The sequence below is a fragment of the Sus scrofa genome, chromosome 14 (assembly GCF_000003025.6).
Source record: "Sus scrofa isolate TJ Tabasco breed Duroc chromosome 14, Sscrofa11.1, whole genome shotgun sequence".
Lineage (NCBI taxonomy): Eukaryota > Metazoa > Chordata > Mammalia > Artiodactyla > Suidae > Sus > Sus scrofa.
The window spans coordinates 76,169,626-76,196,028 of NC_010456.5; the positions used below are offsets into that span (position 1 = coordinate 76,169,626).

The 26,403-nt window shown below is 38.5% G+C and overlaps 1 protein-coding gene across 5 annotated transcripts in view; it reads right to left on the minus strand.

Moving 5' to 3' along the window:
- CFAP70 (cilia and flagella associated protein 70) overlaps positions 1–26,403 on the minus strand; it is a 124,630-nt gene that overhangs the window by 94,357 nt on the left and 3,870 nt on the right. For 3 of the 5 annotated variants that reach the window (XM_013983341.2, XM_013983339.2, XM_021074315.1), the window contains 4 exons: positions 25,735–25,921; positions 14,077–14,175; positions 13,829–13,908; positions 8,635–8,805 (listed from right to left, as the gene is read on the minus strand). In XM_013983341.2, the coding sequence (XP_013838795.1) occupies positions 8,635–8,805; positions 13,829–13,908; positions 14,077–14,175; positions 25,735–25,921 (537 nt within the window). The remainder of the gene's footprint in view (positions 1–8,634; positions 8,806–13,828; positions 13,909–14,076; positions 14,176–25,734; positions 25,922–26,403) is intronic. The other 2 variants (XM_005671098.3, XM_005671099.3) reach the window with 2 other exon arrangements.

The following is a 26,403-nucleotide window of genomic DNA, read 5'->3' on the forward strand; positions in this document are numbered from 1 at the left end:
CTCACGGCAATGCCGGATCCTTAACCCACTGAGCAAGGCCAGGGATTGAACCCGCAACCTCATGGTTCCTAGTTGGATTCGTTAACTACTGAGCCATGATGGGAACGCCAAGAGGTACTTTTTTTTTAAATTATTTTTTAAAGAAATAAATCTGACAGAGGGCCAAAATATAGACATTTTCATATCTGTAATTTATCTAAATTATGTTTTCAATAGAAAATTGGTAGACTTATACATAAGCAATTTGTAGAAGGAGAAATTAGAAAATCAAACATTTAAATAAAAACTTGCTAAATATTTATTTATTTATTTATGTCTTTTTGCCTTTTTATTTATTAATCACTGTGCCACAACGGGAACTGTGCTAAATACCATTATTAAATAATAAGTGAAATGCACATTAAAACAATGAGATACCATTTTAAATTGTAGATTGGGCAAGTCAAAGTGAAAATATCAAGTGTTAGCAATATTGTAAAGAGAATGGCATCTATATACATAGTTGATGGAAGTATAAATATGGAAAGCAGTTTTGCAGTTGCTAATAAAAGTTAAAATTGGCATGTCCTATAATTCATCTATTCTAGTTCTTTGGGTAAAGATTTAAAACATGTGAAGGAGGAGCATTTCTGGACTGGCAGAGGAAGAACCTCTGTTCCTCGAAAAAAACCAAAAAACAATAATGCTAGAAAAAAATATAAAAATTAATAGTTAGGACTTTTGGAGGCTAATCTCTCAGAGGCAGGTCCCAAAAGACTCACCACTGATGTTCTCTGTGGGTGGCAGGCAGATTTGACACCCTTCTTCTCCAGTGGTTTTCCAGAGTGATGAAGTTACCTGTTAAAGGATGCTTTTCAAAAAGAGAGCTTCTAGAAATTGGTAAGAAAAAGAGCAACAGGAGATAGAATTAAGACGGCAGAATAGAAGGACTAGAGCTCAACTTCTCTCCTAAAAACAACAAAATTACAGCCAAATGCTGAGCAATCTTCAACCAAATGGACTGGAAACTTTCAAAAAGATATCCTACTCCAGAAGACAAAGAAGAGGCCACATCAAGAGGGAGGAGGGGTGATTACACGATATAAGCAACCCTATACCTCCCAGGTGGGAAGCCCCTCAAACTGGAAAGTAACTGGTTCACAAAGACTCACCTACAGGAGTGAGAGTTCTGAGCTCCACGTCAAATCCCCACATGTGAGGATCTGGCACTGGGAGAAAGAGCCCCCGGAGCTTCTGGCATTGAAGGCCAGTGGGGTTTGGGCATAGGAGCTCCACAGGACTTGGGGAAATGAAGACCCCATTCTTGAAAGGCGCACATGGACTTTCACGTGCACTGGGTTCCAGGGCAAAGCAAAGGCTCCATAGGAATCTGGGTCAGACTTGACTGCAGTTCTTGGTGGATTTCCTGGGAAAACAGGGGGTGACTATGGCTCGTTGTGGGGGAAGGACATTGGAGGCAAAGCTGTTGGGAATATTCAGCAGCGTGCATTTCTCTGGAAGTGACCATTTTGGGAAAATCTGGCCTCACCAATCAACTGCTGAGAAGCCCCAGGCCAAACAATAATCCAGGTGGGATCACAGCCCCACCCATCAGTAAACAGGCTGCCTAAAGACCCCCCAGGCACACAGCCACATCTAATCTCACCCAGAGACAAAGCCCATCCACCAGAGGGATAGGAACCTGCTCCACCTACCAGTGGGCAGGCATCAGTCCCTCCCATCAGGAAGCCTACAGCAAGCCCCTGTACCAACTTCAGCCACAGGGGAGCAGACACCAGAAGTAAGAGAGGCTAAAACTCTACTGTCTGCAAAAAGGTCACCAACCAAAAACCTATAAAAATGAAAAGACAGAGAACTATAACTCAGATAATGGAGAAAGAAAAAAACTCTGAAAAACAGCTAAGTGATCAGGAGAGTCTCAGCCTCCAGGAAAGACTTTAAGCTGTTGATGCTGAAAATGATGCAAAACATTGAAAATAAACTGGAGGCAAAGATTGATAATTTACAGGAAACACTGAGCAAAGAAATACAAGATATAAAACTTAAACAAGAAGAGATGCAAAATACAATCACTGAAATAAAAAATTCATTAGAAGCAACCAATAGCATAATACAGGAGGCAGAAGAACAAATTAGTGATGTGTAAGACAGACTAGTGGAAATCACTAATGCAGAAGAGAAAAGAGAAAAAAGATTGAAAAGAAATGAAGAGCCTCAGAGAAATCTGGGACAATGTTAAACGCACCAACATCCATATTATAGGGGTGCCAGAAGAAGAGAGAGAAAGGGACAGAAAAAATATTCAAAGAGATGATAGCTGAAAACTTCCCTAACATGGGAAAGGAACCACTCCCTCAAATCCAGGAAACATGACGAGTACCATATAAAATAAACACAGGGAGAAACACCCTGAGACACATATTAATCAAACTGACCAAAATTAAAGACAAAGAGAAAATCTTGAAAGCAGCTAGGGAAAAGAAGCAAATAACATACAAGGGAACCCTGATAAGGTTATCAGCAGATTTTTCAGCAGAAACTCTGCAGGCCAGAGGGAGTGGCATAATATATAAAATGTGATGAAAGGAAAAAACCTCCAACCAAGATTACTTTACCCAGCAAGGCTCTCATTCAGATTTGAAGGAGAAATCAAAAGCTTCACAGATAAGCAAAAGCTAACAGAATTCAACAACACTAAACCAGCTTTACAACAAGGGAAAAAACCTCCAACCAAGATTACTTTACCCAGCAAGGCTCTCATTCAGATTTGAAGGAGAAATAAAAAGATTCACAGATAAGCAAAAGCTAACAAAATTCAACAACACTAAACCAGCAGAAAAGAAAAGGCCGCAACAGGAAACAAAAATACCGCAAATGACAAGGCTCACCAGTAAAAGCACATATACAGTAAAGTTAGGAAATCATCCACACACAATTATGCTACCAAAATCAGAAATTGTGAGAAGAGGAGGGTACAAATGCAGGACACTGGAGATGCACTTGCAATTAAGAGAACAACAACTTAAACATGAATATATATAGATTCCTATATCAAAATTTCAGGACAGGAGTTCCCATCATGGTGCAGTGGTTAACGAATCCAACTAGGAACGATGAGGTTGTGGGTTCAATCCCTGGCCTTGCTCAGTGGGTTAAGGATCCAGTGTTGCCGTGAGCTGTGGTGTAGGTTGCAGACGCGGCTCGGATCCTGAGTAGCTGCGGCTCTGGCATAGGCTGGTGGCTATGGCTCCGATTAGACCTCTAGCCTGGGAATCTCCATATGCCACAGGAGTGGCCCCAGAAAAGGCAAAAAGACAAAAAAAAAAAACTTCAAGACAACTGCAAACAAAAAAATCTACAATTGATACACAAACAAATAAGAAAAATCAACTCAAATACAACACTAAAGATAGCCATCAAACCAGAAGAGGAGAGAACAAGAGAAGACGGGAAGAAAAAAGAGCAACAAAAACAAATCCAAAGCAATTAATAAAATGGCAATAAGAACATACATATCAATAATTACCTTAAATGTTAATAGATTAAATGCCCTGACTAAAATACACAGACTGGCTAAATGGATACAAAAACAAGATCCATATACTTGCTGTCTTCAAGAGACCCAATTCACTTCTAGGGACACATACAAATTGAAAGTGAGAGGATGGAAGAAAATATTCCATGCAAATGGGAATCAAAAGAAAGCTGGAGTAGCAATACTCATAACAGACAAAATAGACTTTAAAATGAAGAATATTTTAAGGGACAAGAAAGGTCACTACATAATGATCAAAGGATCAATCCAAGAAGAAGATATAACAATTTTAACTATCTATGCACCCAACATATATATATACCCAATATATAAGGCAACTGCTAACAACCTTAAAAGGACAAATCGACAATAACACAATCATAGTCAGGGACTTTAACACCCCACTTACAGCAATGGACAGATCATCCAGACAGAAAATCAATAAGGAAACACAGGCCCTGAATGATGCATTAAACCAGATAGACTAGGACATTCCATCCAAAAGCAACAGAATACACATTCTTCTCAAGTGCACATGGAATATTCTCTAATATTGATCACATCCTGGGCTACAAATCCAACCTCGGTAATTTTAAGAAAATTGAAATCAATATCAAGCATCTTTTCTGACCACAACGCTATACGACTGGAAATCATCAAGAAAAAAACCTGCAAAAAACACAAACACATGGAGACTAAACAATGTGCTGCTAAATAACCAATGGATCACTGAGGAAATCAAAGAGGAAATCAAAAAATACCTAGAAGCAAATGACAACAAAGATATGACACTCTAAAACTTATGGGATGCAGCAAAAGCTGTTCTAAGAGGAAAGTTTATAGCAATACAAGCCCACCTCAGGAAACAAGAAAAAGTTCAAACAAACAACCTAACTTTACATCTAAAGCAGTGAGAGAGAGAAGAACTGACAAGACCTAAAGTTAGTAGAAGGAATGAAATCATAAAGATCAGAGAAGAAATCAATGAAATAGAAACAAAGAAAACCACAGAAAAGATCAATGAAACAAAAAGCTGGTTCTTTGAAAAGATCAACAAAACTGATAAACCCTTAGCCAGACTTATCAAGAAAAACAGAGACAGGACTCAAATAAATAAAATTAGAAATGAAAAAGGAGAAGTAACAATGGACATCACAGAAATACAAAGGATCATAAGAGACTATATGCAACTATATGCCAATAAAACAGAAAACCTAGAAGAAATGGACAAATTCTTAGAAAAGCACAATCTTCCAAGACTAAATAAAGAAATAGAAAAGATGAATGGACCAAACACCAGAACTGAAATTGAAGCTGTGATTTAAAAATTTCCAACAGGAGTTCCCTTCATGGTGCAGCAGTTAACAAATGTGACTAGGAACCATGAGGTCGTGGGTTCGATCTCTGGCCTCACTCAGTGGGTTGAGGATCTGGCGATGCCGTGAGCTGTGGTGTAGGTCGCAGATGCAGCTGGGATCCCACGTGACTGTGGCTGTGGTGTAGGCTGGCGGCCACAGCTCCGATTAGACTCTCTAGCCTGGGAACCTCCATGTGCCGAGGGAGCGGCCCTAGAAAAGGCAAAAAGACAAATTAATTAATTAATTAATTAATTAAAATAAAAAATAAAAAAATTTCAACAAACAAAAGTCCAAGACCAGATGGCTTCACGGGCAAATTCTACCAAACATTTAGAGAAGAGCTAACAACTCTCTTTCTGAAACTATTTCAAAAAATTGCAGAGGAAGGGATACTCCCAAACTCATTCTATGAGGCCACCATCACCCTGATACCAAAACCAGACAAAGATACCACAAAAAAAGAAAACTACAGGCCAATTTCACTGATGAACACAGATGCAAAAATCCTCAAAAAAATACTAGCAAACCACATCCAATACATTAAAAGGATTGCACATCATGATCAAGCAGGATTTATCCCAGGGATGCAAGGATTTTTCGATATCCGCAAATCAATCAGTGTGGTACACCACATTAACAAACGAAAGAATAAAAAAAATATGATCCTCTCAATAGATGCAGAAAAACCCTTTGACAAAATCCAACCCATTTCTGATTAAAAAACCCTTCAGAAAGTGGGCATAGAGGGAACCTACCTCAACATGATAAAGGCCATATATGACAAACCCACAGTGAACATCATTCTCAATGGTGAAAAGCTGAAAGAATTCCCACTGAGATCAGGAACTAGACAAGGATGTCCTCTCTCACCACTACTCTTCAACACAGTTTTGGAAGTCCTAGCCACAGCAAGCAGAGAAGTAAAAGAAATCAAAGGAATCCAAATTGGAAAGGAAGAAGTAAAACTATCCCTATTTGAAGATGACATGATACTATACCTAGAGAATCCTAAAGACTCTACCAGAAAACTGTTAGAACTCATCCATGAATTTGGCAAAGTCGCAGGATACAAAATTAATACACAGAAATTGATGGCACTTTTATATACTAACAACGAAAGATCAGAAGGAGAAATTAGGGAAGCAATCCCATTTACCATCACATCCAAAAGAATAAAACACCTAGGAGTAAACCTACCTAAAGAGACAAAAGACCTGTACTCTGAAAACTATAAGACACTGATGAAAAAAATCAAAGATGACACAAATAGATGGAAAGACATACCATGCTCGTGGATTGGAAGAGTTAATATTATCAAAATGACTATACTACCTAAGGCAATATACAGACTCAATGCAATCCCTATCAAATTACCAAGGACATTTTTCACAGAACTTGAAAAAGATATTTTAATAATTTTTTTGGAAGCACAAAAGACCCAGAATAGCCAAAGATACCCTGAAAAAGAAAAATGGAGCTGGAGGAATCAGGCTCCCTGACTTCAGACTATACTACAAAGTAACAATCATCAAAACCATATGGTACTGGCACAAAGACAGACAGATAGATCAGCAGAACAGAATAGAAAGCCCAGAATTCAACCCACACACCTACAGCCAACTCATCTATGACAAAGAAGGCGAGAATATACAATGGAGAAAAGACAGCCTTTTCAATAAGTGGTGCTGGGAAAATTGGACAGCCACATGTAAAAGAATGAAAGTAGAACACTCCCTAACACCATACACAAAAATAAACTCAAAATGGATTAAAGACCTAGATATAAGACCAGACACTATAAACCTCTTAGAGGAAAACATAAGCCAAATACTCTCTGACATAAACGACAGCAACATCTTCTCAGATCCACCTCTTAAGAGTATTGACAACAAAAACAAAAATAAACAAATGGGACTTAATTAAACTTAAAAGTTTCTTCAAAGCAAAGGAAACCCTAAACAAAATGAAAAGACAACACACAGAATGGGAGAAAATCCTTACAAATGAATCGACTGACAAGGGATTCATCTCCAACATTTATAAATACCTTCTGCAGCTCACTACCAAAAAAACAAACAACCCTATCAAAAAATGGGCAGAAGATCTAAACAGACAGTTCTCCAAAGAAGACATGCAGATGGCCAAGAAACACATGAAAAGATGTTCAACATCACTCATTATCAGAGAAATGCAAATCAAAACCACGATGAGGTACCACCTTACACCAGCCAGAATGGCCATCATCAAAAAGTCTACAAACAATAAGTGCTGAGAGGGTGTGAATAAAAAGGAACCCTAGTACACTGTTGGTGGGATTATAAATTGGTGCAACCACTGAGGAAAGCAGTATGGAGATGCCTCAGAAAACTAAACATAGAACTACCATTTGACCTAGCAATCCCACTCTTGGGCATCTACCCAGAGAAAACCACGACTCGCAAAGACACATGTACTCCGATGTTCATTGCAGCACTATTTTCAATAGCCAAGACATGGAAACAACCTAAATGTCCATGGACAGAGGAGTGGATCGAGAAGATGTGGTTCATATACACAATGGAATATTACTCAGCCATTAAAAATGAGCGAAATACCAGCATTTTTGGCAATATGGATGGACCTAGAAATTATTATGCTAAGTGAAGTCGGCCATACAGTGAGATACCAACATCAAATGCTTTCACTGACATGTGGAGTCTGAAAAAAGGACAGAAGGAATTTCTTTGCAGAACAGATACTGACTCAAAGACTTTGAAAAACTTATGGTTTCCAAAGGAGACAGTTTGGGTAGTGGGGGGATGCGCTGGGGTTGTGGGATGGAAATCCTATAAAATTGATTTCTGGTGATCATTGTACAACTATAAATGTAATTAATTGGGTAATAAAAAAATAAAACACAAAATAAAAATAAACATCACAACAAAGCTGGCGCTATTGTACAGAACTGTACAATTTACATTGCCATTTCCACCAAAAAAATTAAGACAAGATGGGTAAAAATGCTGTACTAACTTTAAAAGAAAACATATACCTACAGAGAAGATAAAAATATTCATGGGCATATATAACTTTGGTTGCCTACATTTGTAGTATAGACCATAATGATAAACAACTAGAATTTTTTAACAGATTCCAGATTATAAAGCACTATGGAATATAACATACCCATGTAATAAGAATCCCCATACCACTTGAAAAACAGACTTGTGGTTGCCAAGGCGGAGGGGAAGGAAGTGGGATGGACTGGGAATCTGGGGTTAACAGATGCAAACTATTGCATTTGGAATTCATAAGCAATGAGATCATGCTGTATAGCCCTGGGAACTATATCTAGTCACTTGTGATGGAGGATAATGTGAGAAAAAGAATGTATATATGTATGTGTGACTGGGTCACTTTGCTGTACAGTAGAAAACTGACAGAACACTGTAAGCCAACAATAATGGAAAAAATAAAAATCATTAAAAAAAAGAATCCCTATACCATGCTCTGTAATGAGAAGTACTCAGTAATACAACCTGAATATTCCCTTAAAAATTATATGTAGTCTACATTTTATATAAAATGTAAACCATAAGAATAAACATCCATGTATAAAACCTAAGTAAACTTTATTTTTTTGAGGCTAAAATAAATCTCAGGCATTAACAGAGTTTGCTTTGAATGAAATCTTAGAAAGTGAGGAAGAGATGGCCATATGAGTGTTTAAATCTCTACAAATAACTGGCTGTAAGCCTTTACCTCTCCAGCTGATGGAACTTGCAGACCAACCATGTAGTTCTGCAGTGGAATGAAGGATTCAGGCACAGAGTAGGCAGCCTCCAATGTGACTTTCAGAAGATTGCCTTCTGAGATCTGGTCTGTGGTCAATAAAGGCTCTGCTACAAATACTTTAACTTCAAGACTGCACTGCTGTGAAAGAATAAAATTACATAGTAATGTGAAAATGTCAGAGGCCTCCTTTTTCACATTTTCTTATTTGAATCTCACATCACTGTTCATGGTAAGGTCAAGTTTAATTATTTCCATACAGATGATTCAATAACTTTTTCTAGATCCCATGAGTTAGAGTCAAGAAAAGAACTTTAACACTAAACTACAGTCCTTCCCTTCTACCATACTGAGGTCAAGTACATATACAAATACATACAGAAGAGGTACTGGAAATTCTATACTGAAATGTTAATAGTAGTTGCACAGGAGTGAGTGAGATTGAGGTGCTTTTTTTGCTAGTCTATATTTTATTATTTTTATAATTTAAATATAGTGCTTAAAAAACAAAAATCACATTCTTTAATTTATTTGTTTTTCAAAGATGAGAAAAATTTGGGGGGCAGCATAAGCAAGCTCTAGTAATGAATTTTTTTGAGATTATTTTTTCAATTACAGTTAATTTACAATGTTATGTCTCTAGTACTGAATTTTGTAGAAGGGATGCCAAGGATTTGACTTTAGTTATATATCCAAGTAGGGCAGTTAAGACAGCTAATTTTTTTTTAATTAAAAGAGAGAAAAGAGGAGTTCCCATCATGGTGCAGTGGTTAACGAATCCGACTAGGAACCATGAGGTTGCGGGTTCGATCCTGGGCCTTGCTCAGTGGGTTAAAGATCCGGCGTTGCCGTGAGCTGTGGTGTAGGTCGAAGACTCGGCTCAGATCCCGCGTTGCTGTGGCTCTGGTGTAAGCCGGTGGCTATAGCTCCGATTTGACCCCTAGCCTGGGAACCTCCATATGCCTCGGAAGCGGCCCTAGAAAAGGCAAAAAGACAAAATTAATTAATTAATTAAATAAATAAATAAAAGGGAGAAAAGAATTTGGCCATTTTTACTTTATTTCTTAGGAATCAACATTAACAGGAATAATTAATTTTACTGTTAAAGAATTAAGTATCCTCCATAAGATATTGAGCATATGTAGAATTAAAATATGGCATAGGTGAACCTATCTACAGAACAGAAACAGACTCAGCAGACTTGTGGTTGCCAACGGGGAGGAGGAGGGAGTGGGATGGACTAGAAGTTTGGGGTTAATAGACACAAACTGTTACATTAAGAATGGATAGGAAATGTGGTCCTGCTATATAGCACAGGGAACTACATCCAATCACTTGTGATAGAACATGATGAAAGATAACATGAGAAAAAGAATGCATATGTATGACTGGGGCACTTTGCTGTACAGCAGAAATTTTCAGAACAATGTAAATCAACTATAATAAAAATTTTTTTAAAAAGAAGTAATACAGGAGTTCACATCATACCTCAGCAGAAATGAATCTGACTAGCATATATGAGGACACGGGTCCAATCCCTGGCCTCTCTCAGTGGGTTAAGGATCTGGCGTTGCCGTGAGCTGTGGTGTAGGTCACAGATGCAGCTCAGGTCTGTCATTGCTGTGGCTGTGGTGTAGGCCAGTAGCTACAGCTCTGATTTGACCTCTAGCCTGGGAACCTCCATATGCCGTGGTTGGGCCCCTGAAAAAAAAAAAAGACAAAAAAAGAATTAAGTATCCTACTAATGGGAAATTTCCAAGCTATGTCTCCAATAGAAATTCTGATTTAGCAAATGTAGTACTTTTTAGGAGTTCCAACTGTGGTGCAGTGCTAGGATGTAGGTTCAATCCCCAGCCCAGCAGGCACAGTGGGTTAAAGGATGCATCGTTGCCCTGCAGTGTAGGTCACAACCGCCACTTGGATCTGATCCTTGACTGGGGAACTCCATGTGCCATGAGGCAGCCAAAAAAGAAAAAAAAAAAAAAGGTAGTGCTTTTTAATAAAAAATATTTTTTTCAAATATATATATATTTATTTGCCCATATATAGATAGACATATATGTCTATATCTCTGACATTTTCACACAGGGTACAATTAAAAGTAGAATTAACATTCTCTTGTCTTTTACAAGATGAATAGGAGTTTTCAATCGGGATAAGCAGAGGAAGAAAAGAGAAAATAATTCTAGACCAAAAGAAGAGTTTACATAAAAGGGGATTCGGAGTTCCCATCATGGCTCGTGGTTAACAAATCCGACTAGGAACCATGGGGTTCCGGTTTCGATCCCTGGCCTCGCTCAGTGGGTTGAGGATCTGGCGTTGCAGTGAACTGTGGTGTGGGTCGCAAATGTGGCTGAGATCCCGTGTTGTTGTGGCTGTGGTGTGGGCCGGCAGCTACAGCTCCAATTCAACCCCTAGCCTGGGAACCTCCATATGCCGCGGGTGCGGCCCTAGAAAAGACAAAAAAAAAAAAAATATATATATATATATATATATATATATATATATATATATATATATATATATATATATATAAAGGGGGATTGAAATAGGATAGTATATTCAGTTCAGGGTAAGTAAGTAGTTCAAGATTTTAGAAAGTACCGCAGGGAAGGGAGTGCTGAGAGATGAGACTGAACAAGTAGAAGATACCTATTACAAAGGTTGTAGTACGTCTGCTGAGGAATTTGGACCTTAATATGTAAGCCTGAGCCACTGCAATGGGGGATCTGAGCCATGTCTGCAATATACACGATAGCTCACAGCAAGGCCAGATCCTCAACCCACTGAGGGAGGCCAGGGATGGAACCCGTAACCTCATGGATACTAATTGGGTTTGTTAACCATTGAGCCATGACAGGAACTCTGGTATTTACTTTTAAGTCATTCTGCAAGCAGTAGGAAAGCTGAACTGAAGGGAGGCAAGGGCACTTACAAGGCTACTTGTAAACATTCCAGGTGAGAGATTATAAGGCAATAAAATACAGGAATGAAGCTAAGAAGAGAGTCCAAAGGCACTTAGGAGATAGAAAAGTTTGGATTTGGTGAAATGCTGATTTGGGGATTGGCTGCAGCTAGGGTTCAAGGGAGCAGTCATGGATGTAAGGTAGATTCCATGTATGTTCCATAATTTCACAGATGAGTGATGCCACTATTCAGAATAACTAAGATAAAAGGAAGATACCAAGTTCAGTATTTAAATGTTGAGTTTTGGGTGCCTATAAGATAGCATTATAGAGAAACCAGTAAATAGTCAGACATTGTGAAATTCAGGACAGGGGCTGTTGAATTATAAGTCTTCAACACAATGATGACTGTTATATTCATAACGACTGCCCTCCTGCCCCTCACCCCCACCCAGGGGTATGAACACAGACTAAGAAGAGAAGGTGGCCAAGGAAGATCCTTTACACTTAAGGGACAGGCAGAGGAAAGTGATCTGATGCAGGAACCTGAGAAAGTAAGTCAATGAGCTGGAAATCAGAACACCAAAGGGAAGAAAGATTTTAAGAAAGAGAAGCTTTGAAGAATGTGATATCGCTGATCAATATGTCTCTGGGAAGAAGTAAAATGTCTCTAAGGTTTCTAATTTTTAGTATTCAGTTAAGACAGGGAATAGTGGAAGATAATTGAAGTCTCCTTTCCCAGCACAGATTTATATCATTTTAGTCTCTCAGTCTTGAGAATAACCAGTATAGATGCTTATACATAAAATCAGTGAGAACTCTCAGGCAAGTGGAAAGTAATTGTCATATATATTTTTTCCTCGAGTATGTAAAACAACTAAACACAGGAATATTATGAGCAAAGACCATGAGAACTGACAAATCATTCGATTAACTTTTCTTCTATACGTATCCAAGGGAAATCAACAGTTCAGGAGTTTCCTTGTGGTGCAGTGGATTAAAGATCCAGTGTTCTCATTGCAGGGCTCTAGTCACTGCTGTGGTACGGGTTCCAACCCTGGACCAGGAACTTTTGCATGCCACAGGTGCAGCCAAAACAAGCAAATGAAAAAAACCCAGTATATAGGCTGGGACACCGGACCAAGGAAAGTAGACTGAGCTCAAATATCTACTTTTTTTTTTTTTTTTCCATTTCTCGAGCTGCTCCCACAGCATATGGAGGTTCCCATGCTAGGGGTTGAATCGGAGCTGTAGCCACTGGCCCACACCACAGCCACAGCAACTCGGGATCCGAGCTGCATCTGCAACCTACACCACAGCTCACGGCAACGCCAGATCCTTAACCCACTGAGCAAGGTCAGGGATCGAACCCGCAACTTCATGGTTCCTAGTTGGATTTGTTAACCGCTGAGCCACAAATGGGAACTCCAAATATCTATCTCTTTCTAGCACAAAACATGTGGAATGACAGAGAGACATTAAATGATATCTTTATATTCAATAAAAGAATAATGCTATAACAGCCCTGAAAAACAAGAAATGACATCACAGGACTGCACATTTTTAGGGATCCTTGAAAGACAGAAAGCAAATTAAATCAGAACCCCTTCCCCCCCCAAAAAAAAACAGAAGAAAAAACACATCCTAAAATAAGAGGAGATGCAGATGCAGCAATGGATTGTGGCAGCTCTAAAGTCAGAATGAACCAAAATCAGGAAGGGGCCTATGGAAATAATTAATAGGGGAACAGCTTTCAGAATAGTTGGGTCTTCCTCTCTGATTTACTGTGCAAAACAGAAGACAGCTATGTATCTGGTGAGTGTACCTGCACAAGAGTGGCAAGAGCAGTACCCCAAGAAGCTGAGCCCAGAACACAAACCAGTAGTACAGCCCACCAATTCATGGCTCCCCTCCTTCAATAACCAGAAGCAGGCTACAATACCAGAAAGTGTGTTAGTGCATTGATATACTATTTAATTTAATCCATCAGGACATAGCTCAAGAGGCATTTCCATGTGTAAGCCTTCCTACATCTATTCCCATGCCCCATCCCACAATTTAGTCACACTGGTTATAATCTATGATGTGGTAGTTATGGGCTCCTAAGACAGGACTCTGCCTTATTGATCTCTGTTTCCTAGAACCTGGCCTGTGAAAAGAAGATGCCTAATGAGTTGGACTCAACTGAATTGAACCTTAACAGCAGACAGGCTTGAATGAGTACAGGATGGAATATCAAGAGTTAAAACTCTGATTACCTTAACACCTGATCGAAGAGGTTCTAAGGGCGAGCCTGGCACAGGGTGCAATGGGACCATCGTTTCAAATGAACTCTCTCCTGCGAAAAGAAGACCAAATCAATCCAAAGAAGAAAGGGTAAGGCAGAGAAAACTGGCTCATCTTTTCATCAAATCCCTGAAATTCACTGAGGCTGATTTTTGTACTTCTCTGGAACTAAATTTTATGAGCTTTGTTATTTCTGCTTTGAGGATATCACACATCTGACCTTCTAGTAAAGGAAGAAGATCCACCACAGCTTGACCAAGAATTAAGGTCTTCTCCTCTTTCTGTTTCTTTTCCTTTGGTAAAACTTCAGTCATAGTTACTAGGAAAATCAAAACAAAGAAAATGAGAACACATCTAGCTCAAACTTAGACAACCAAGGTGCAACAAAGCACTGTCAAAGAAATTTAAGAGAAACAAACTTGAAACCTGAGAAGGCATCATTATTAAGTGACTTCCAGTGGAAGATACCGGACCACCTGAGTGGCTAAATAAACTTTTTGCAGGCAAATTATTTTAAAAAGGATGTTATATCATAATCATGAACACAAATATGCAAAAATGTGATACATATGATTATAGCAAAGTTTCATATAGTATTCACCCTCACTAGTTCAAAGTCCTCACATACTTTCTATTCCATATCCTATACGAGAAATTACCAGTCCTAACTCCCTCAATCAATTTTAGGAAAGATTAAGTCATCATCTGTGGTTTGAAAAACACTGTTCTAGGTCTTCCCATACTGCCTAGAATAGGGCATAGTCGACCCTGGAGTAATTTACAGACCATGCAAGGCATGTACCAGGTTTTTCACCGCAGCATCACTACTTGTATATATTTAACATTAATTATGAAAAATCCCAAATACACAAAAAGTAAAGAGATTAATATAAAGAATACCCATATAACCATCACCCAGATTTAATAACAGTTAACATCATATTAGCTTCATGCTTGAAAAAATACTTCCAAGTTGTAAACCAGCTATAATGGAAAAAAATAAGAATCATTTAAAATACATACCTACATACATACATACATACATACATACATAATACTTCCAAGTAAATCACAGACATCCTGACATTTTTACTCCTAAAGTACATAAATCCAAAATATGGCACTTTCCTACATAACAGCAATATCTTTATTATATCTAGCAAGAATGTGATAATAGCATTAACCACAATTCCTTAATACATCTAATGTCCAGTCCACATTTAACATTTCTCAATTGTCCCAAAATTTATTTTGTAGCTGGTTTGTTCAAAATAAGTTTCAAAGACCACACACTGCTGATTTTTGTATGCTGATTTTGTATACTGCTTTTACTGTGATCATTTACTCTAACAGTTGTCTCTGTGTGTGTGTGTGTGTGTGTGTGTGTGTGTGTACATGTGTGTATGTAATCTTTTTCTACATATAAGATCAAATATTCTTCAGAGTTCCTGTCGTGGCGCAGTGGTTAACGAATCTGACTAGGAACCATGAGGTTGCAGGTTCGATCCCTGGCCTTGCTCAGTGGGTTAAGGATCCGGCGTTGCCATGAGCTGTGGTGTAGGTCGCAGACGTGGATCCGATCCCACGTTGCTGTGGCTCTGGCATAGGCTGGCGGCTGCAGCTCCAATTAGACCCCTACCCTGGGAACCTCCATATGCTGTGGGAGTGGCCCTAGAAAAGGCAAAAAGACAAAAAAAAAAAAAAAAGATCAAATATTCTTCAACAGGATTATTTTACTTGTCACTTTCCAATTTGGATGACTTTTATTTATTTTTCTTGCCTAATTGCTCTGGCCAGAACTTTTAATATTATGTTGAAAAGAAGTGATGAAATCAGGAATCTTTGCCTTTCTTAAAGGAAATGCTTTCAGTCTTCCACCACTGCGTATAATGATCATTGTGGGATATTCATACATGACTTTATCATGTTGAGTAGCTTTCTTCTATTTGTTGAGTGGGGCTTTTTTTTTTTTCACGAAAGGGTGTTGAATTTTGTCAAATGTTTTTATTGCATCAAGTGAGAATCAATCTGTATTACACTGATAGAGTCATATGTTGAGCCATCCTTTCATTCCAAGAATAGATATCCCACTTGATCATGTTTAATACCTGCTGCTCAGTGTGGTTTGCTAGTATCTTGTTGAGGATTTAAGAAAACTGTAACATCAAAAACATAAAAGAGGGGAATAAAAAGGAAGTGTTTGAATGCAAAGTCAAGGTGTTATCAGTATAAAATAGACTGTTATTTTTATATATTTTATGTAAGCCTCATAGTAACCACAAAACAACATAGATTCAAAGAAGATAAGGAAAAGGAAATCAAAGCACATGTTTCATCCTGCTATCAAAAGTACAGTATTCTTATGAAAACTTTCATAGCCAAAATGACATAAATCAAAGAAGCAATTAGCACTAATTTATATGGGAGAAATTTTTGAGCATTCTGAGACCCCAAAATTTACCTACTAAATCCTATCAAATAACATACAAAATCTTATTTCATTCACCATGATCAAAATGCTTAACTATGTCCGGTTTTACACTAAGCGTGATACACATATGAGCTCTCTCAGTCTCAGGGTTTTCTGATATCTTAGGAAACATCTTGCTCACCTGTGCACAAAATAAATTGAGATAAAGCACAGATGCTCACAGACACAGTTCAAAACTATGGTGACGTAATGCTAAAATGCTGAGTGTAGATCTCAGGGAAAGAGCGTGGAGACACCTCTATAAGACCTTTCTTCAGGAGTTCCCTAATGGATCAGTGGGTTAAGGGTCTGGTGTTATCACTGCTATGACTCTGGTTCCTGCTGTGGCATGGGTTTAATCCCTGGCCCGGGAACTTACACATGCTGCAGGTGCAGAAGAAAGAAAAAAAAAAAAAAGAGCTTTCTGCAAAACAAATGCTGAATACTATTTTCACTTTTTGTCTTTTTTTCATAAAAGAAAAATCCTCCTTAGAACTCTTTCAAATAGCAAAAACCACTACTAATCTAAGACTTTCATAAAAGGGAAGTGGTATGAAGGGAACTTTCAGAGAGTAAGGGAAAACTGTATGCCGCTATGAAAAATAAAATCACAAAAAAAGGCAGAAAGAGAAGAGGGAAAGAACAAGGGAACTACAAAACATGCAGGAAAAAATAGCATTAGTAATTCCCTGCCTGTCAATAATTACTATAAACATAAAAAAATTAAATCTTCCCATCACAGGCACAGAGTGGCTGGATGGATTTTTGAAAAAGGAAACAAGTATGTGCTGCATATAAGTGACTCACTTTAGCATTAAAGACACAAATAGGCTCCAATTGAAGGGATGGGAAAAGACATTCCACAGAAGTGAGCAGGGGTAGTTACAGCAGCCAAAATAGGCTTTAAGCCAAAAACAGTAAAAAGAGGTCATTATATAATGAGAAAGGGGTCAATTCATCAAAATGATTTAACAATCATAAATACACATGCACTGAACATCTGAGTACCTAAATACAGTTGCAAATACAGTTGATCCTTGAACAACATAGGTTTGAGCCATACAGATCCACTTATATGTGGATTTTTTTTTCAAAAGTAAGTTCTACAGTGCTACATGATCCTGGGTTGGTTGGTTGAATTTGTGGATGTGGGACAATGGATACTGATGAATCACATATATGGGGGCCAATTTATGTTATATACAGATTTTCAACTACATGGAAGTTTAGTGCCCCTAACCCCTGTGTTGTTCAAGGGTCAACTTTACTAGCAAATCTAAAGGGAGAAACAGACAATAATACAATAAAAGTATGGTACTGGCATAAAAACATGGAACAGAATTGATAGCCAACCAATACACCTTCACATACATGGTCAACTAACATTAGACAATGGAGATAAGAATATTCATGGGGAAAAGAGGGTCTCTTCAATAAATAGTATTGGGAAAACTGGATAACCACATGGAGAAAAATGAAACTGGACCCTTATACCACTCAAAAAAATTATCTTAAAGGGATTACAGACTTAACACAAGACTTGAAACTGTATAAACTCCTAGGAAAAAAACAGGGGGGAAGCTTATAGACATTAGTTTTGGCAGTTATTTTGTAGATATGACACTAAAAGCACAAGCAACAAAAGCAAAAATAAAGTGTGACTATCTCAAAATAAAAAACTTCTTTACAGCAAAAGAAACAATAAAATGAAAAAGCAGCTACAGAATGAGAGAAAATATTTATAAATCATCTATCTGATAAGAGGTTAATATCTAAAATATAAAAGAAACATGAAACTCAATAGCAAAAATAAATAGATAAATAATCTAATTTAAAAATTGGCAGAGAAACTAAATAAACATTTTTTCAAAGAAGACATACATATATGGCCTGCAGGTATGTGAAAAGACTCTAAGCATCATGAATTATCAGGAAATGTAAACAAAGAAACAAAAAAAGATCACCTCACACCTATTAGAATAGCTGTCATCCAAAAGGAAAGAGATAACAAGTTTTGGTGAAGATGAAAAGGGAACCTTTGTGCACTGTTGATGGGAATGGTAAATTGGTGCAGCCACTATAGAAAATAATATGAAGTTTCCTCAAAAAAATTAAAAATAAAACTACCAGATGATTCAGCAATCCCACTTTTAGATATTCATCCAAATGAAATCAGAATATCAAAGAGGTACCTCTACTCCCTTGTTCCTTGCAGCATTATTCACAACATGCACGATAAGGAAACAACCTAAGAGTTTGTCTATGGATGAATGGATGAAGATGTGATACACACAGACACACACACAAGAATATTATTCAGTCTTGACAAAGAAAGAAAGTCTGCCATTTGCGACAATATGGAAAGCCTTGAGAGCATTTTGCTAAGTGAAATACTAGACACAGAAAGACAAATACTGTATGACTGTATGATCTCACTTATATGTAGACTCTTAAAACAAAACAAAACAAAAACCTGACCTCATGGATATAGTGGTGGCTGCCAGAGATGGGGAGTAGGGGATGTGCGAAATGGGTAAAAGTGGTCACAATATACCAACTCCCAGTTATAACGTAAATGAATTCTAGGAACCTAATATACAGCATGGTGAATAGAGTTAACGATATTGTATTAGGAGGTCCCGTCGTGACTCAGTAGAAACAAATCCGACTAGGAATCATGAGGTTGTGGGTTCGATCCCCGGCCTTGCTCAGTGGGTTAAGAATCTGGCATTGCCGTGAGCAGTGGTGTAGGTCGCAGAAACGGCTTGGATCTGGTGTTGCTGTGGCATAGGCTGGCAGCTACAGGTCCAATTCAACCCCTAGCCTAGGAAACTCCATATGCCACAGGTCTGGCCCTAAAAAGACAAAAACAAGAAACATAAACCCCAATACTGTATTATATACTTCCTAAGTTCCTTGGAGAGTAAATCTTTTTTTTTTTTTTTTTAAGGGCCACACATATGTTCCAGGCAGGATGCAGGGCTTGAATCAGAACTGCAACTGCTGGCCTACACCACAGCCACAGCAACACAGGATCCAAGCTCTGTCTGTGACCTACACCACAGCTCTTAGAAATGCTGGATCCTTAACCCACTGAGCGAGGCTGGGGATCAAACTTGCGTCCTCATGGATACTAGTCGGGTTCATTTCTGCTGAGCCACAACGGGAACTCCCTTGCTGGCATTTTTTGACACAGCTCCAACAAAGGAAGAGGAGAAGCAGTGCCTCATTATTTTCAGTTGGAGGTAGAAGTCTAGGTTCTCCACTCTCTCCATTGATACTTGAGGGGGACATCTCTCATTTATGCTGAGGGGAAATGAGGGTTCTTATTCCTACTTGTTCTCCACTGATAGGGCAGTGGGTGTAGATGCATTACCACCAGCTATTGGTGAATCTTGATCCTACAACAGACCTCCTCTGACACCACCCCAGTTGGGAGTGGAGAGATATGGTATTACTGCCAGACTGGGGCAGAAGCCCAGGCTCCCCATGTGGTCTCCACTAAAGTCACATCTTGAGAAAGGGGGCTCATTATCGGAGGGCATAGAAGCCCTGGATTCCTACTTGGTCTCCTCTGATACCCCTTGGCACAGTGTTAGGGCATTTCAGCTTTGTGAGTGTGGAAGCCTAAGTTCCCCACTCTGCTTGGGTGTGAGTGGGGCACAGTTTTTTTTCTGCAGTGTTTGGCTGGAGTAGTGTAGTTTCTATATAAACATTTTCTGTCAGGCTAGGCTGCCCCTTTCCTGGCCTTGTCATTAGAGAGAGCAGACTTTTGTTAGGGTTTTGTTTTATTTTGGTTTGCACTCATTTCTATTTCCAGGTTGCTGGCTTCTTCATCATCCAGTCTAGAATGAATGAGTCAAAAATAAAACCCAGTGGACTCACCACTGTAATTCCTCAGGCCTCAAGTTTTTTGTTCTTCTCGTCACCTTTCAGAGATTCTAATGTTTATTTTATTCATTTAATTTTTTTAATTTTTTGGCCACACCCACAGCATGTGGAAGTTCCGGGCCAGGCATCAAACCTGCCCCACAGCAATGACCTGAGCCACTGCAGTGGCAATCCCGGATCCTTAACCCACTGAGCCACAAGGGAACTCCATCTTATGTTTGTTTTATGAGTAATATTCAAAGTGTGTTATAAGAGGAATAGGGGAAAGTATATCAACTCCATCTTCTTGGAGGAAGAAGTTCTGTTTTAAATTCTTGATTTCTAATGGCTGTACTTAAGATTTTAAATGTATCTCTAAGTAATACTTTAGCTATATCCCACAATTTTGTTTTGGGTTTTTTTTTTAAATAAATGCTCTTTATTTGATGCTTTTGCATGCACAGCACTATAAGCTGCCCACCCCAAAATGTCAGCCCCTTAATTACTCTTAGTTGAGGTGGCCATCAGCAGCAGGGAGGGAGCATTCAGTGAAACCACCTTCTACCTAGCCTTCTTTATGGAACCATTTTTTGTAGGCCCCTTCGTAGTTCCAAGCCCTTTTGTATCCAAGGCCTTGGGCTACCTGCATGGCTTGCAAGCCCTGCTTGCTCATCTGACAGAAGAAAATAAAATTCTCATCTTCCAGCTTTGGCTTCTCCATGGAGTACAAAGCCTTGAAAGCAGATGGCTCCATTTACAAGGTACTTTCCAACTCTGGCACTGCACAAGAAGTCAGCCAAACAACGTTTAAGTAGAAGCCACTTTTCTAGCTGTGAGGAGTTGCTGACTCAAGCATACAGCCTTGGGGAGATCAAGTGTGTAGAGAAAAGCTGGCCTGCCCCTTCTTCATTGTCCTTATCTCCTCAAACTGGAACAGCCAGTTCTGCTGCCAGGATCCACCTCCAATTAACCTATCCCACAATTCTGATATCTGGTATGTTACTGTTGACTGACTCTAAATGCTTGCAGCTTTTATTATGGTTTCTTTTTTGTCACATGAATTATTCACAACTGTTTCTTAAAATTTCCAAATGAATTTTTTGTAATATATTTTTATTTCTAATTCTGTTGACTGTTGTTACTTTAATTTTCTTCGCATTTTGGTCAGAAAACTTTGTATGCTATGGAGTCTTTGGCATGGGAAGACATGCTTTATGTCTAGTATGTGGCCAGTTTTTACTATACAAATGTTCCTCACATGTTTTAAGAAAATATATATAATTTAATGTTTGGCATAACCCTATGATTACTAATTTTTAGGGATTTTTTTTTTTTTTTTTTGTCTACTCAGCACTGAGACAGATATGGTGGTAAGTGAATTTTTTTTTCCTACTCCAATCTTCTTAAGAGTCTTGGCTTATAACTATGGGGATAGTATTGTCTCAACTCCACAACTATAGCAGCCAAGCTCTCTGTCCCTGTAACAGCATTAAAACCCAAGCTCCTAGGTTCTGGAGTACTGCCCTCTCTCCACTACCCCATCCCCACCATACACCAATGGCAACTGTTCAAGAGTTCTAGGTTTCAGTTCCTGCTTTGTTTCTGGAACAAAGGAACTGCTTTTTCTTTCTTTTTTTTTTTTTTTTTTTTTTTTTTTTTTTTGTCTTTTTGCCATTTCTCGGGCCGCTCTCGCGGCGTATGGAGGTTCCCAGGCTAGGGGTCAAATCAGAGCTGTAGCCACTGGCCTATGCCAGAGCCACAGCAACGCGGGATCCGAGCTGAGTCTTCGACCTACACCACAGCTCACAGCAATGCCGGATCCTTAACCCACTGAGCAAGGGCAGGGACTGAACCCGCAACCTCATGGTTCCTAGTCGGATTCGTTAACCACTGCGCCACGACGGGAACTCCTGCTTTTTATTTCTTATGAGTCCAGTGACATGCTTAAAATAATGGCCCGGTTCTATTTTTTCCATCCAGCGTGCTAGGGAAGAAGGCAATCAGGACAATCCTCTTATTTGGGGCACCAGAGAAGCATGCAATGAAGAAGAAAGTAGAAAGGAGTGGTTCAAGAGTGAAGGTCAGTCGGATGTCAGAGCTAGGAATCACTGTTCTTGAGTACTGTCTCTCAGGAATCACCTGAAACTTTTTTTTCAGAGTATAGCTTCCAAAGCTTCTCCCATGGTAACTGTGGGTTTGGTAGTCTGGAGGCAACCCTGAAGACTATTTTCTCCCAGAGCCTCAGCTGATTCTTATGAAAAGAAAGATTTGAAAACACTGCTCTAGAATACTATATAAATTCCCAGGCCCACCTCTCTAAGTGTGGAATCTTGCAATCTGTGGGTTTTGTCAGGCAACCTAGGAAATGTACCAATAAAAAAAAAACAAGAAAAAGCAAATGAACAAACAAAAAGAGTACACATTAAAAACAACAACAAAAACGGCTTAGACCAGTATATAAGTATAGGAACAAAGTACTTCAAAGATAAAACTGAATGGTTAGAAACTGTAAAAGCGTGGATACAAAAAACCATCCATTTATATCCATTCATTCATTCAAAAATACTTTTTGAGCACTTTTATGTCCCAGATATTTATAGGTGTATATTTAGAATAATTCTGAAATAAATAAGATACAGCTCTGATTTCAAAAGGTGCCTACTCTAGCAAGGGAGGCAAATTAATAATAACTATACAGTGTGGTGAAGAAGTAAGTACTGATAGGGTTGCCATGTAAAATATAAGATACCAAACTAAATTTGAATTTTAGGAATCAGGATCCTTGGCTTCAAACTATACTACAAAGCTACAGTCATCAAAACAGTATGTTACTGGCACAAAAACGGAAATATAGGTCAGTGGAACAGGGTAGAAAGTCCAGAGACAAAGCCACGCACCTATGGTCAATTAATTTACGACAAAGGAGGCAAGACAGCCTGTTCAGTAAGCTGTGCTGGGAAAAGTGGACAGCTACATGTAAAAGAATGCAATTAGAATATTCTTTAACACCATACACAAAAATAAACTTAAAACGGATTAAAGGCCTAAATATAAGGCTGGATACTATAAAACTCTTAGAGGAAAACATAGGCAGAACACTCTGATATAAATCGCAGCAGTATCTTTTTAGATTCACCTTCTAGAATAATGAAAATAAAAATAAATAGCTGGGTCCTAATTAAACTTAATGGCTTTTGCACAGCAAAGGAAAACATTTAAAAAGCAAAACAAACAAACAAAAAAAAACGCTGAAAAGACAACCCACAGAATGGGAAAAAGTCTTTGCAAATGAGGTGACTGACAAGGGATTAATCTCCAAAATATACAAACAACTCATGCAGCTCTAATGAAAAAACAAACACAAACAATCAATCAAAAAATGGGCAGTAAACCAATTATAATGGAAAAAATAAAAACCATTAAATTAAAAAAATTGATTTAAAAAAATGGACAGAATGGAGTTCCTGTTGTGGTTCAGTGGGTTAAGAACCTGACGTAGTGTCTGTGGGGATGCCGGTTTGATCCCTGCCCTCGCTCAGGGATTAAGGATCCAGTGTTGTCACAAGCTGTGGCACAGGTCACAGATGTGGCTTGGATCCAGTGCTACTATGGCTATGGTGTAGGCCTACAAGTTGCAGCTCTGATTAGTCCCCTAACCCAGGAACTTCCATGTACCATAGGGGTAGCCCTAAAAAGAAAAAAATAAATGGGCAGAAGATCTAAGTAAACATTTCTCCAAAGAAGACTGACAGATAGCCAAAAAGCACATGAAAAGATGTTCAACATCACTAACAAACAAATGCAAATCACAGCTATAATGAAGTATCACCTCACACCAATAAGGAATGGTCATCATCAAAAAGTCTATGAACAGGGAGTTCCCATTGTGGCTTAGTGGAAACGAATCTATCCAGCATCTGTGAGGACACAGGTTCGATCCCTGGCCTCGATCAGTGGGTTAAGGATCCAGTGTTGCCATGAGCTGTGGTGTAGGTTGTAGACGTGACTTGGATCTGGTGTTGCTGTGACTGTGGTGTAGGGTGGTGGCTACAGCACCAATTTGACCCCCTAGCCTGGGAACCTCCATATGCCATGGATGTGGCCCTAAAAAGACAAAAAGACAAAAAAAAAAAAAAGTCTATGAACTATAAATGCTGGAGAGAGTGTAGAGAAAAGGGAACCCTCCTACACTGTTGGGGAATGTAAATTGGTGCAGCCACTATGGAAAACAATATGAAGGTTCCTTACAAGAGAAATACTATGTGATCCAGCAATTCCATTCCTAGGCATTTATCTAAAGAAAAACCATAACTCTGGAGTTCCCGTTGTGGCTCAGTGGCAACAAACCCAACTAGGATCCATGAGGATGTAGGTTCAATCCTTGGCCTAGCTTAGTGGGTTAAGGATCCAGCCTTGCCATGAGCTATGCTGTAGGTCACAGACACAGCTCAGATCCCATATTGCTGTGGTTGTGGCAATGGCCAGCAGCTGTAGCTCCAATTGGACCCCTAGCCTGGGAACTTCCACATTCCGCGAGTGTGGCCCTAAAAAGAAAAAAAAAGGAAAGGAAAGAAAGAAAACCATAATTCTAAAAGATACATGCACCCCAGTGTTCACTGCACCACTATTTACAATAGCCAAGACATGGAAGCAACCTAAAGGTCTATCCAACAGAGGAACGAATAAAGAAGATGCAGTATAGATACACAATGGAATATTACTTAGCTATAGAACAAAATAATGCCATTTGTAACAACATGGATGGATCTAGAGATTATCATATTAAGTGAAGTAAGTCAGACAGAGAAAGACAACTACCATATATCACTTATATGTGGAATCTAATAAAAAATTTATAAAACGGAAACAGACTCACATATTTCAAAAGAAAACTTATGGTTACAAACGGGAAACATGAGAGGGAGGGATAAATTAGGAGGATGGTTTTAACATATACCCACTACTATATAAAAATAGATAAATAGCAAAGACCTACTCTATAGCACAGGGAAATCTACTCAATATTCAGTAATAACCTATACGGGAAAAGAATCTGAGAAAGGATAGATATATGTATATGTGTAACTGATTCACTATGCTGTACACCTAAAACTAACAACACTAGAAGTCAACTGTGCTCCAATAAAATTTAAAATAAACAAATTAACTAATTTGAATTTCAGATAGAAAACAAATAGTTTTTAGTAAAATTACGTCCTGAATATTGCGGGGTTTTTTGTTTCCTTTTTCTTCCTAAATCAATGCTAAATACAGGAAAAGCTCCCAAATCAGCTTAGGGGACAAAGCCTGCACAGTTCAGTCATATGTCAAAAGGTCTTTCGAAGAAACTGATTGAAATTAGTAGCCCATGGTGACATCTGCCACAAGAAGACAGGACTCAAAGTATACTGTGTGACTCCTAGATTAAAAACATAATGTGTGGCTGTGTGTTTATCTGTCCCAACAACAGCTACTAAATACTTCAGAATATCCTAACATACTCATATAACTAACATTTTTAGAATCACAAGGACTTACAGAAAACAGGTTTGTGGGCAAGGTCATCCAAAGTGATTCCTCCTTCAGTATTGAACTCAAAACTGCTAGTGAAGTTATATTTTGCAGTTCCTTCTGGAGAAATAGTAATTTTTGCAGAGTCTCCCAGAACCACCTGATTGAATTCTGCACGAATAAAGGTAACTGGAGCATCGCCTTTAAAACCTTTCTGTTGACAGAAACATACTTTACAATTATACTCAAACAGAATTTTCCTATGTATCTGGCAACCCATTCTGACATGAACATTTTCCACGTTTTCTTAACAAGCTATATCACAAACAGGGGAAGCAGAAAGCTGAATAAATCTAGTTGTGGCAAAATTTAACAATCTATTTAAATGATATTAAGTTGGGAGCCTTAAGAAATATTTATTGTGTTCTTATGATTACATAAGCATATCATGAAACATTTGTAAATGTGAGGAAAACAGAGAAAATGAAATTATATATATTTTCTAGTGTTTTTCTCTGTATATATGTGTGCACACATTGCTATATACTTTTTTTAGTAATATATACATTTTTATATAGCCTTTAAGCAGAGATCATGTGTTACATCGGTTTGGAATAAGCTTCCTGACTTGATAGTGTTGAATGACTATTTTGCTATTTCATTATTCTTGTAAACTTTAACAGTTACATCATATTG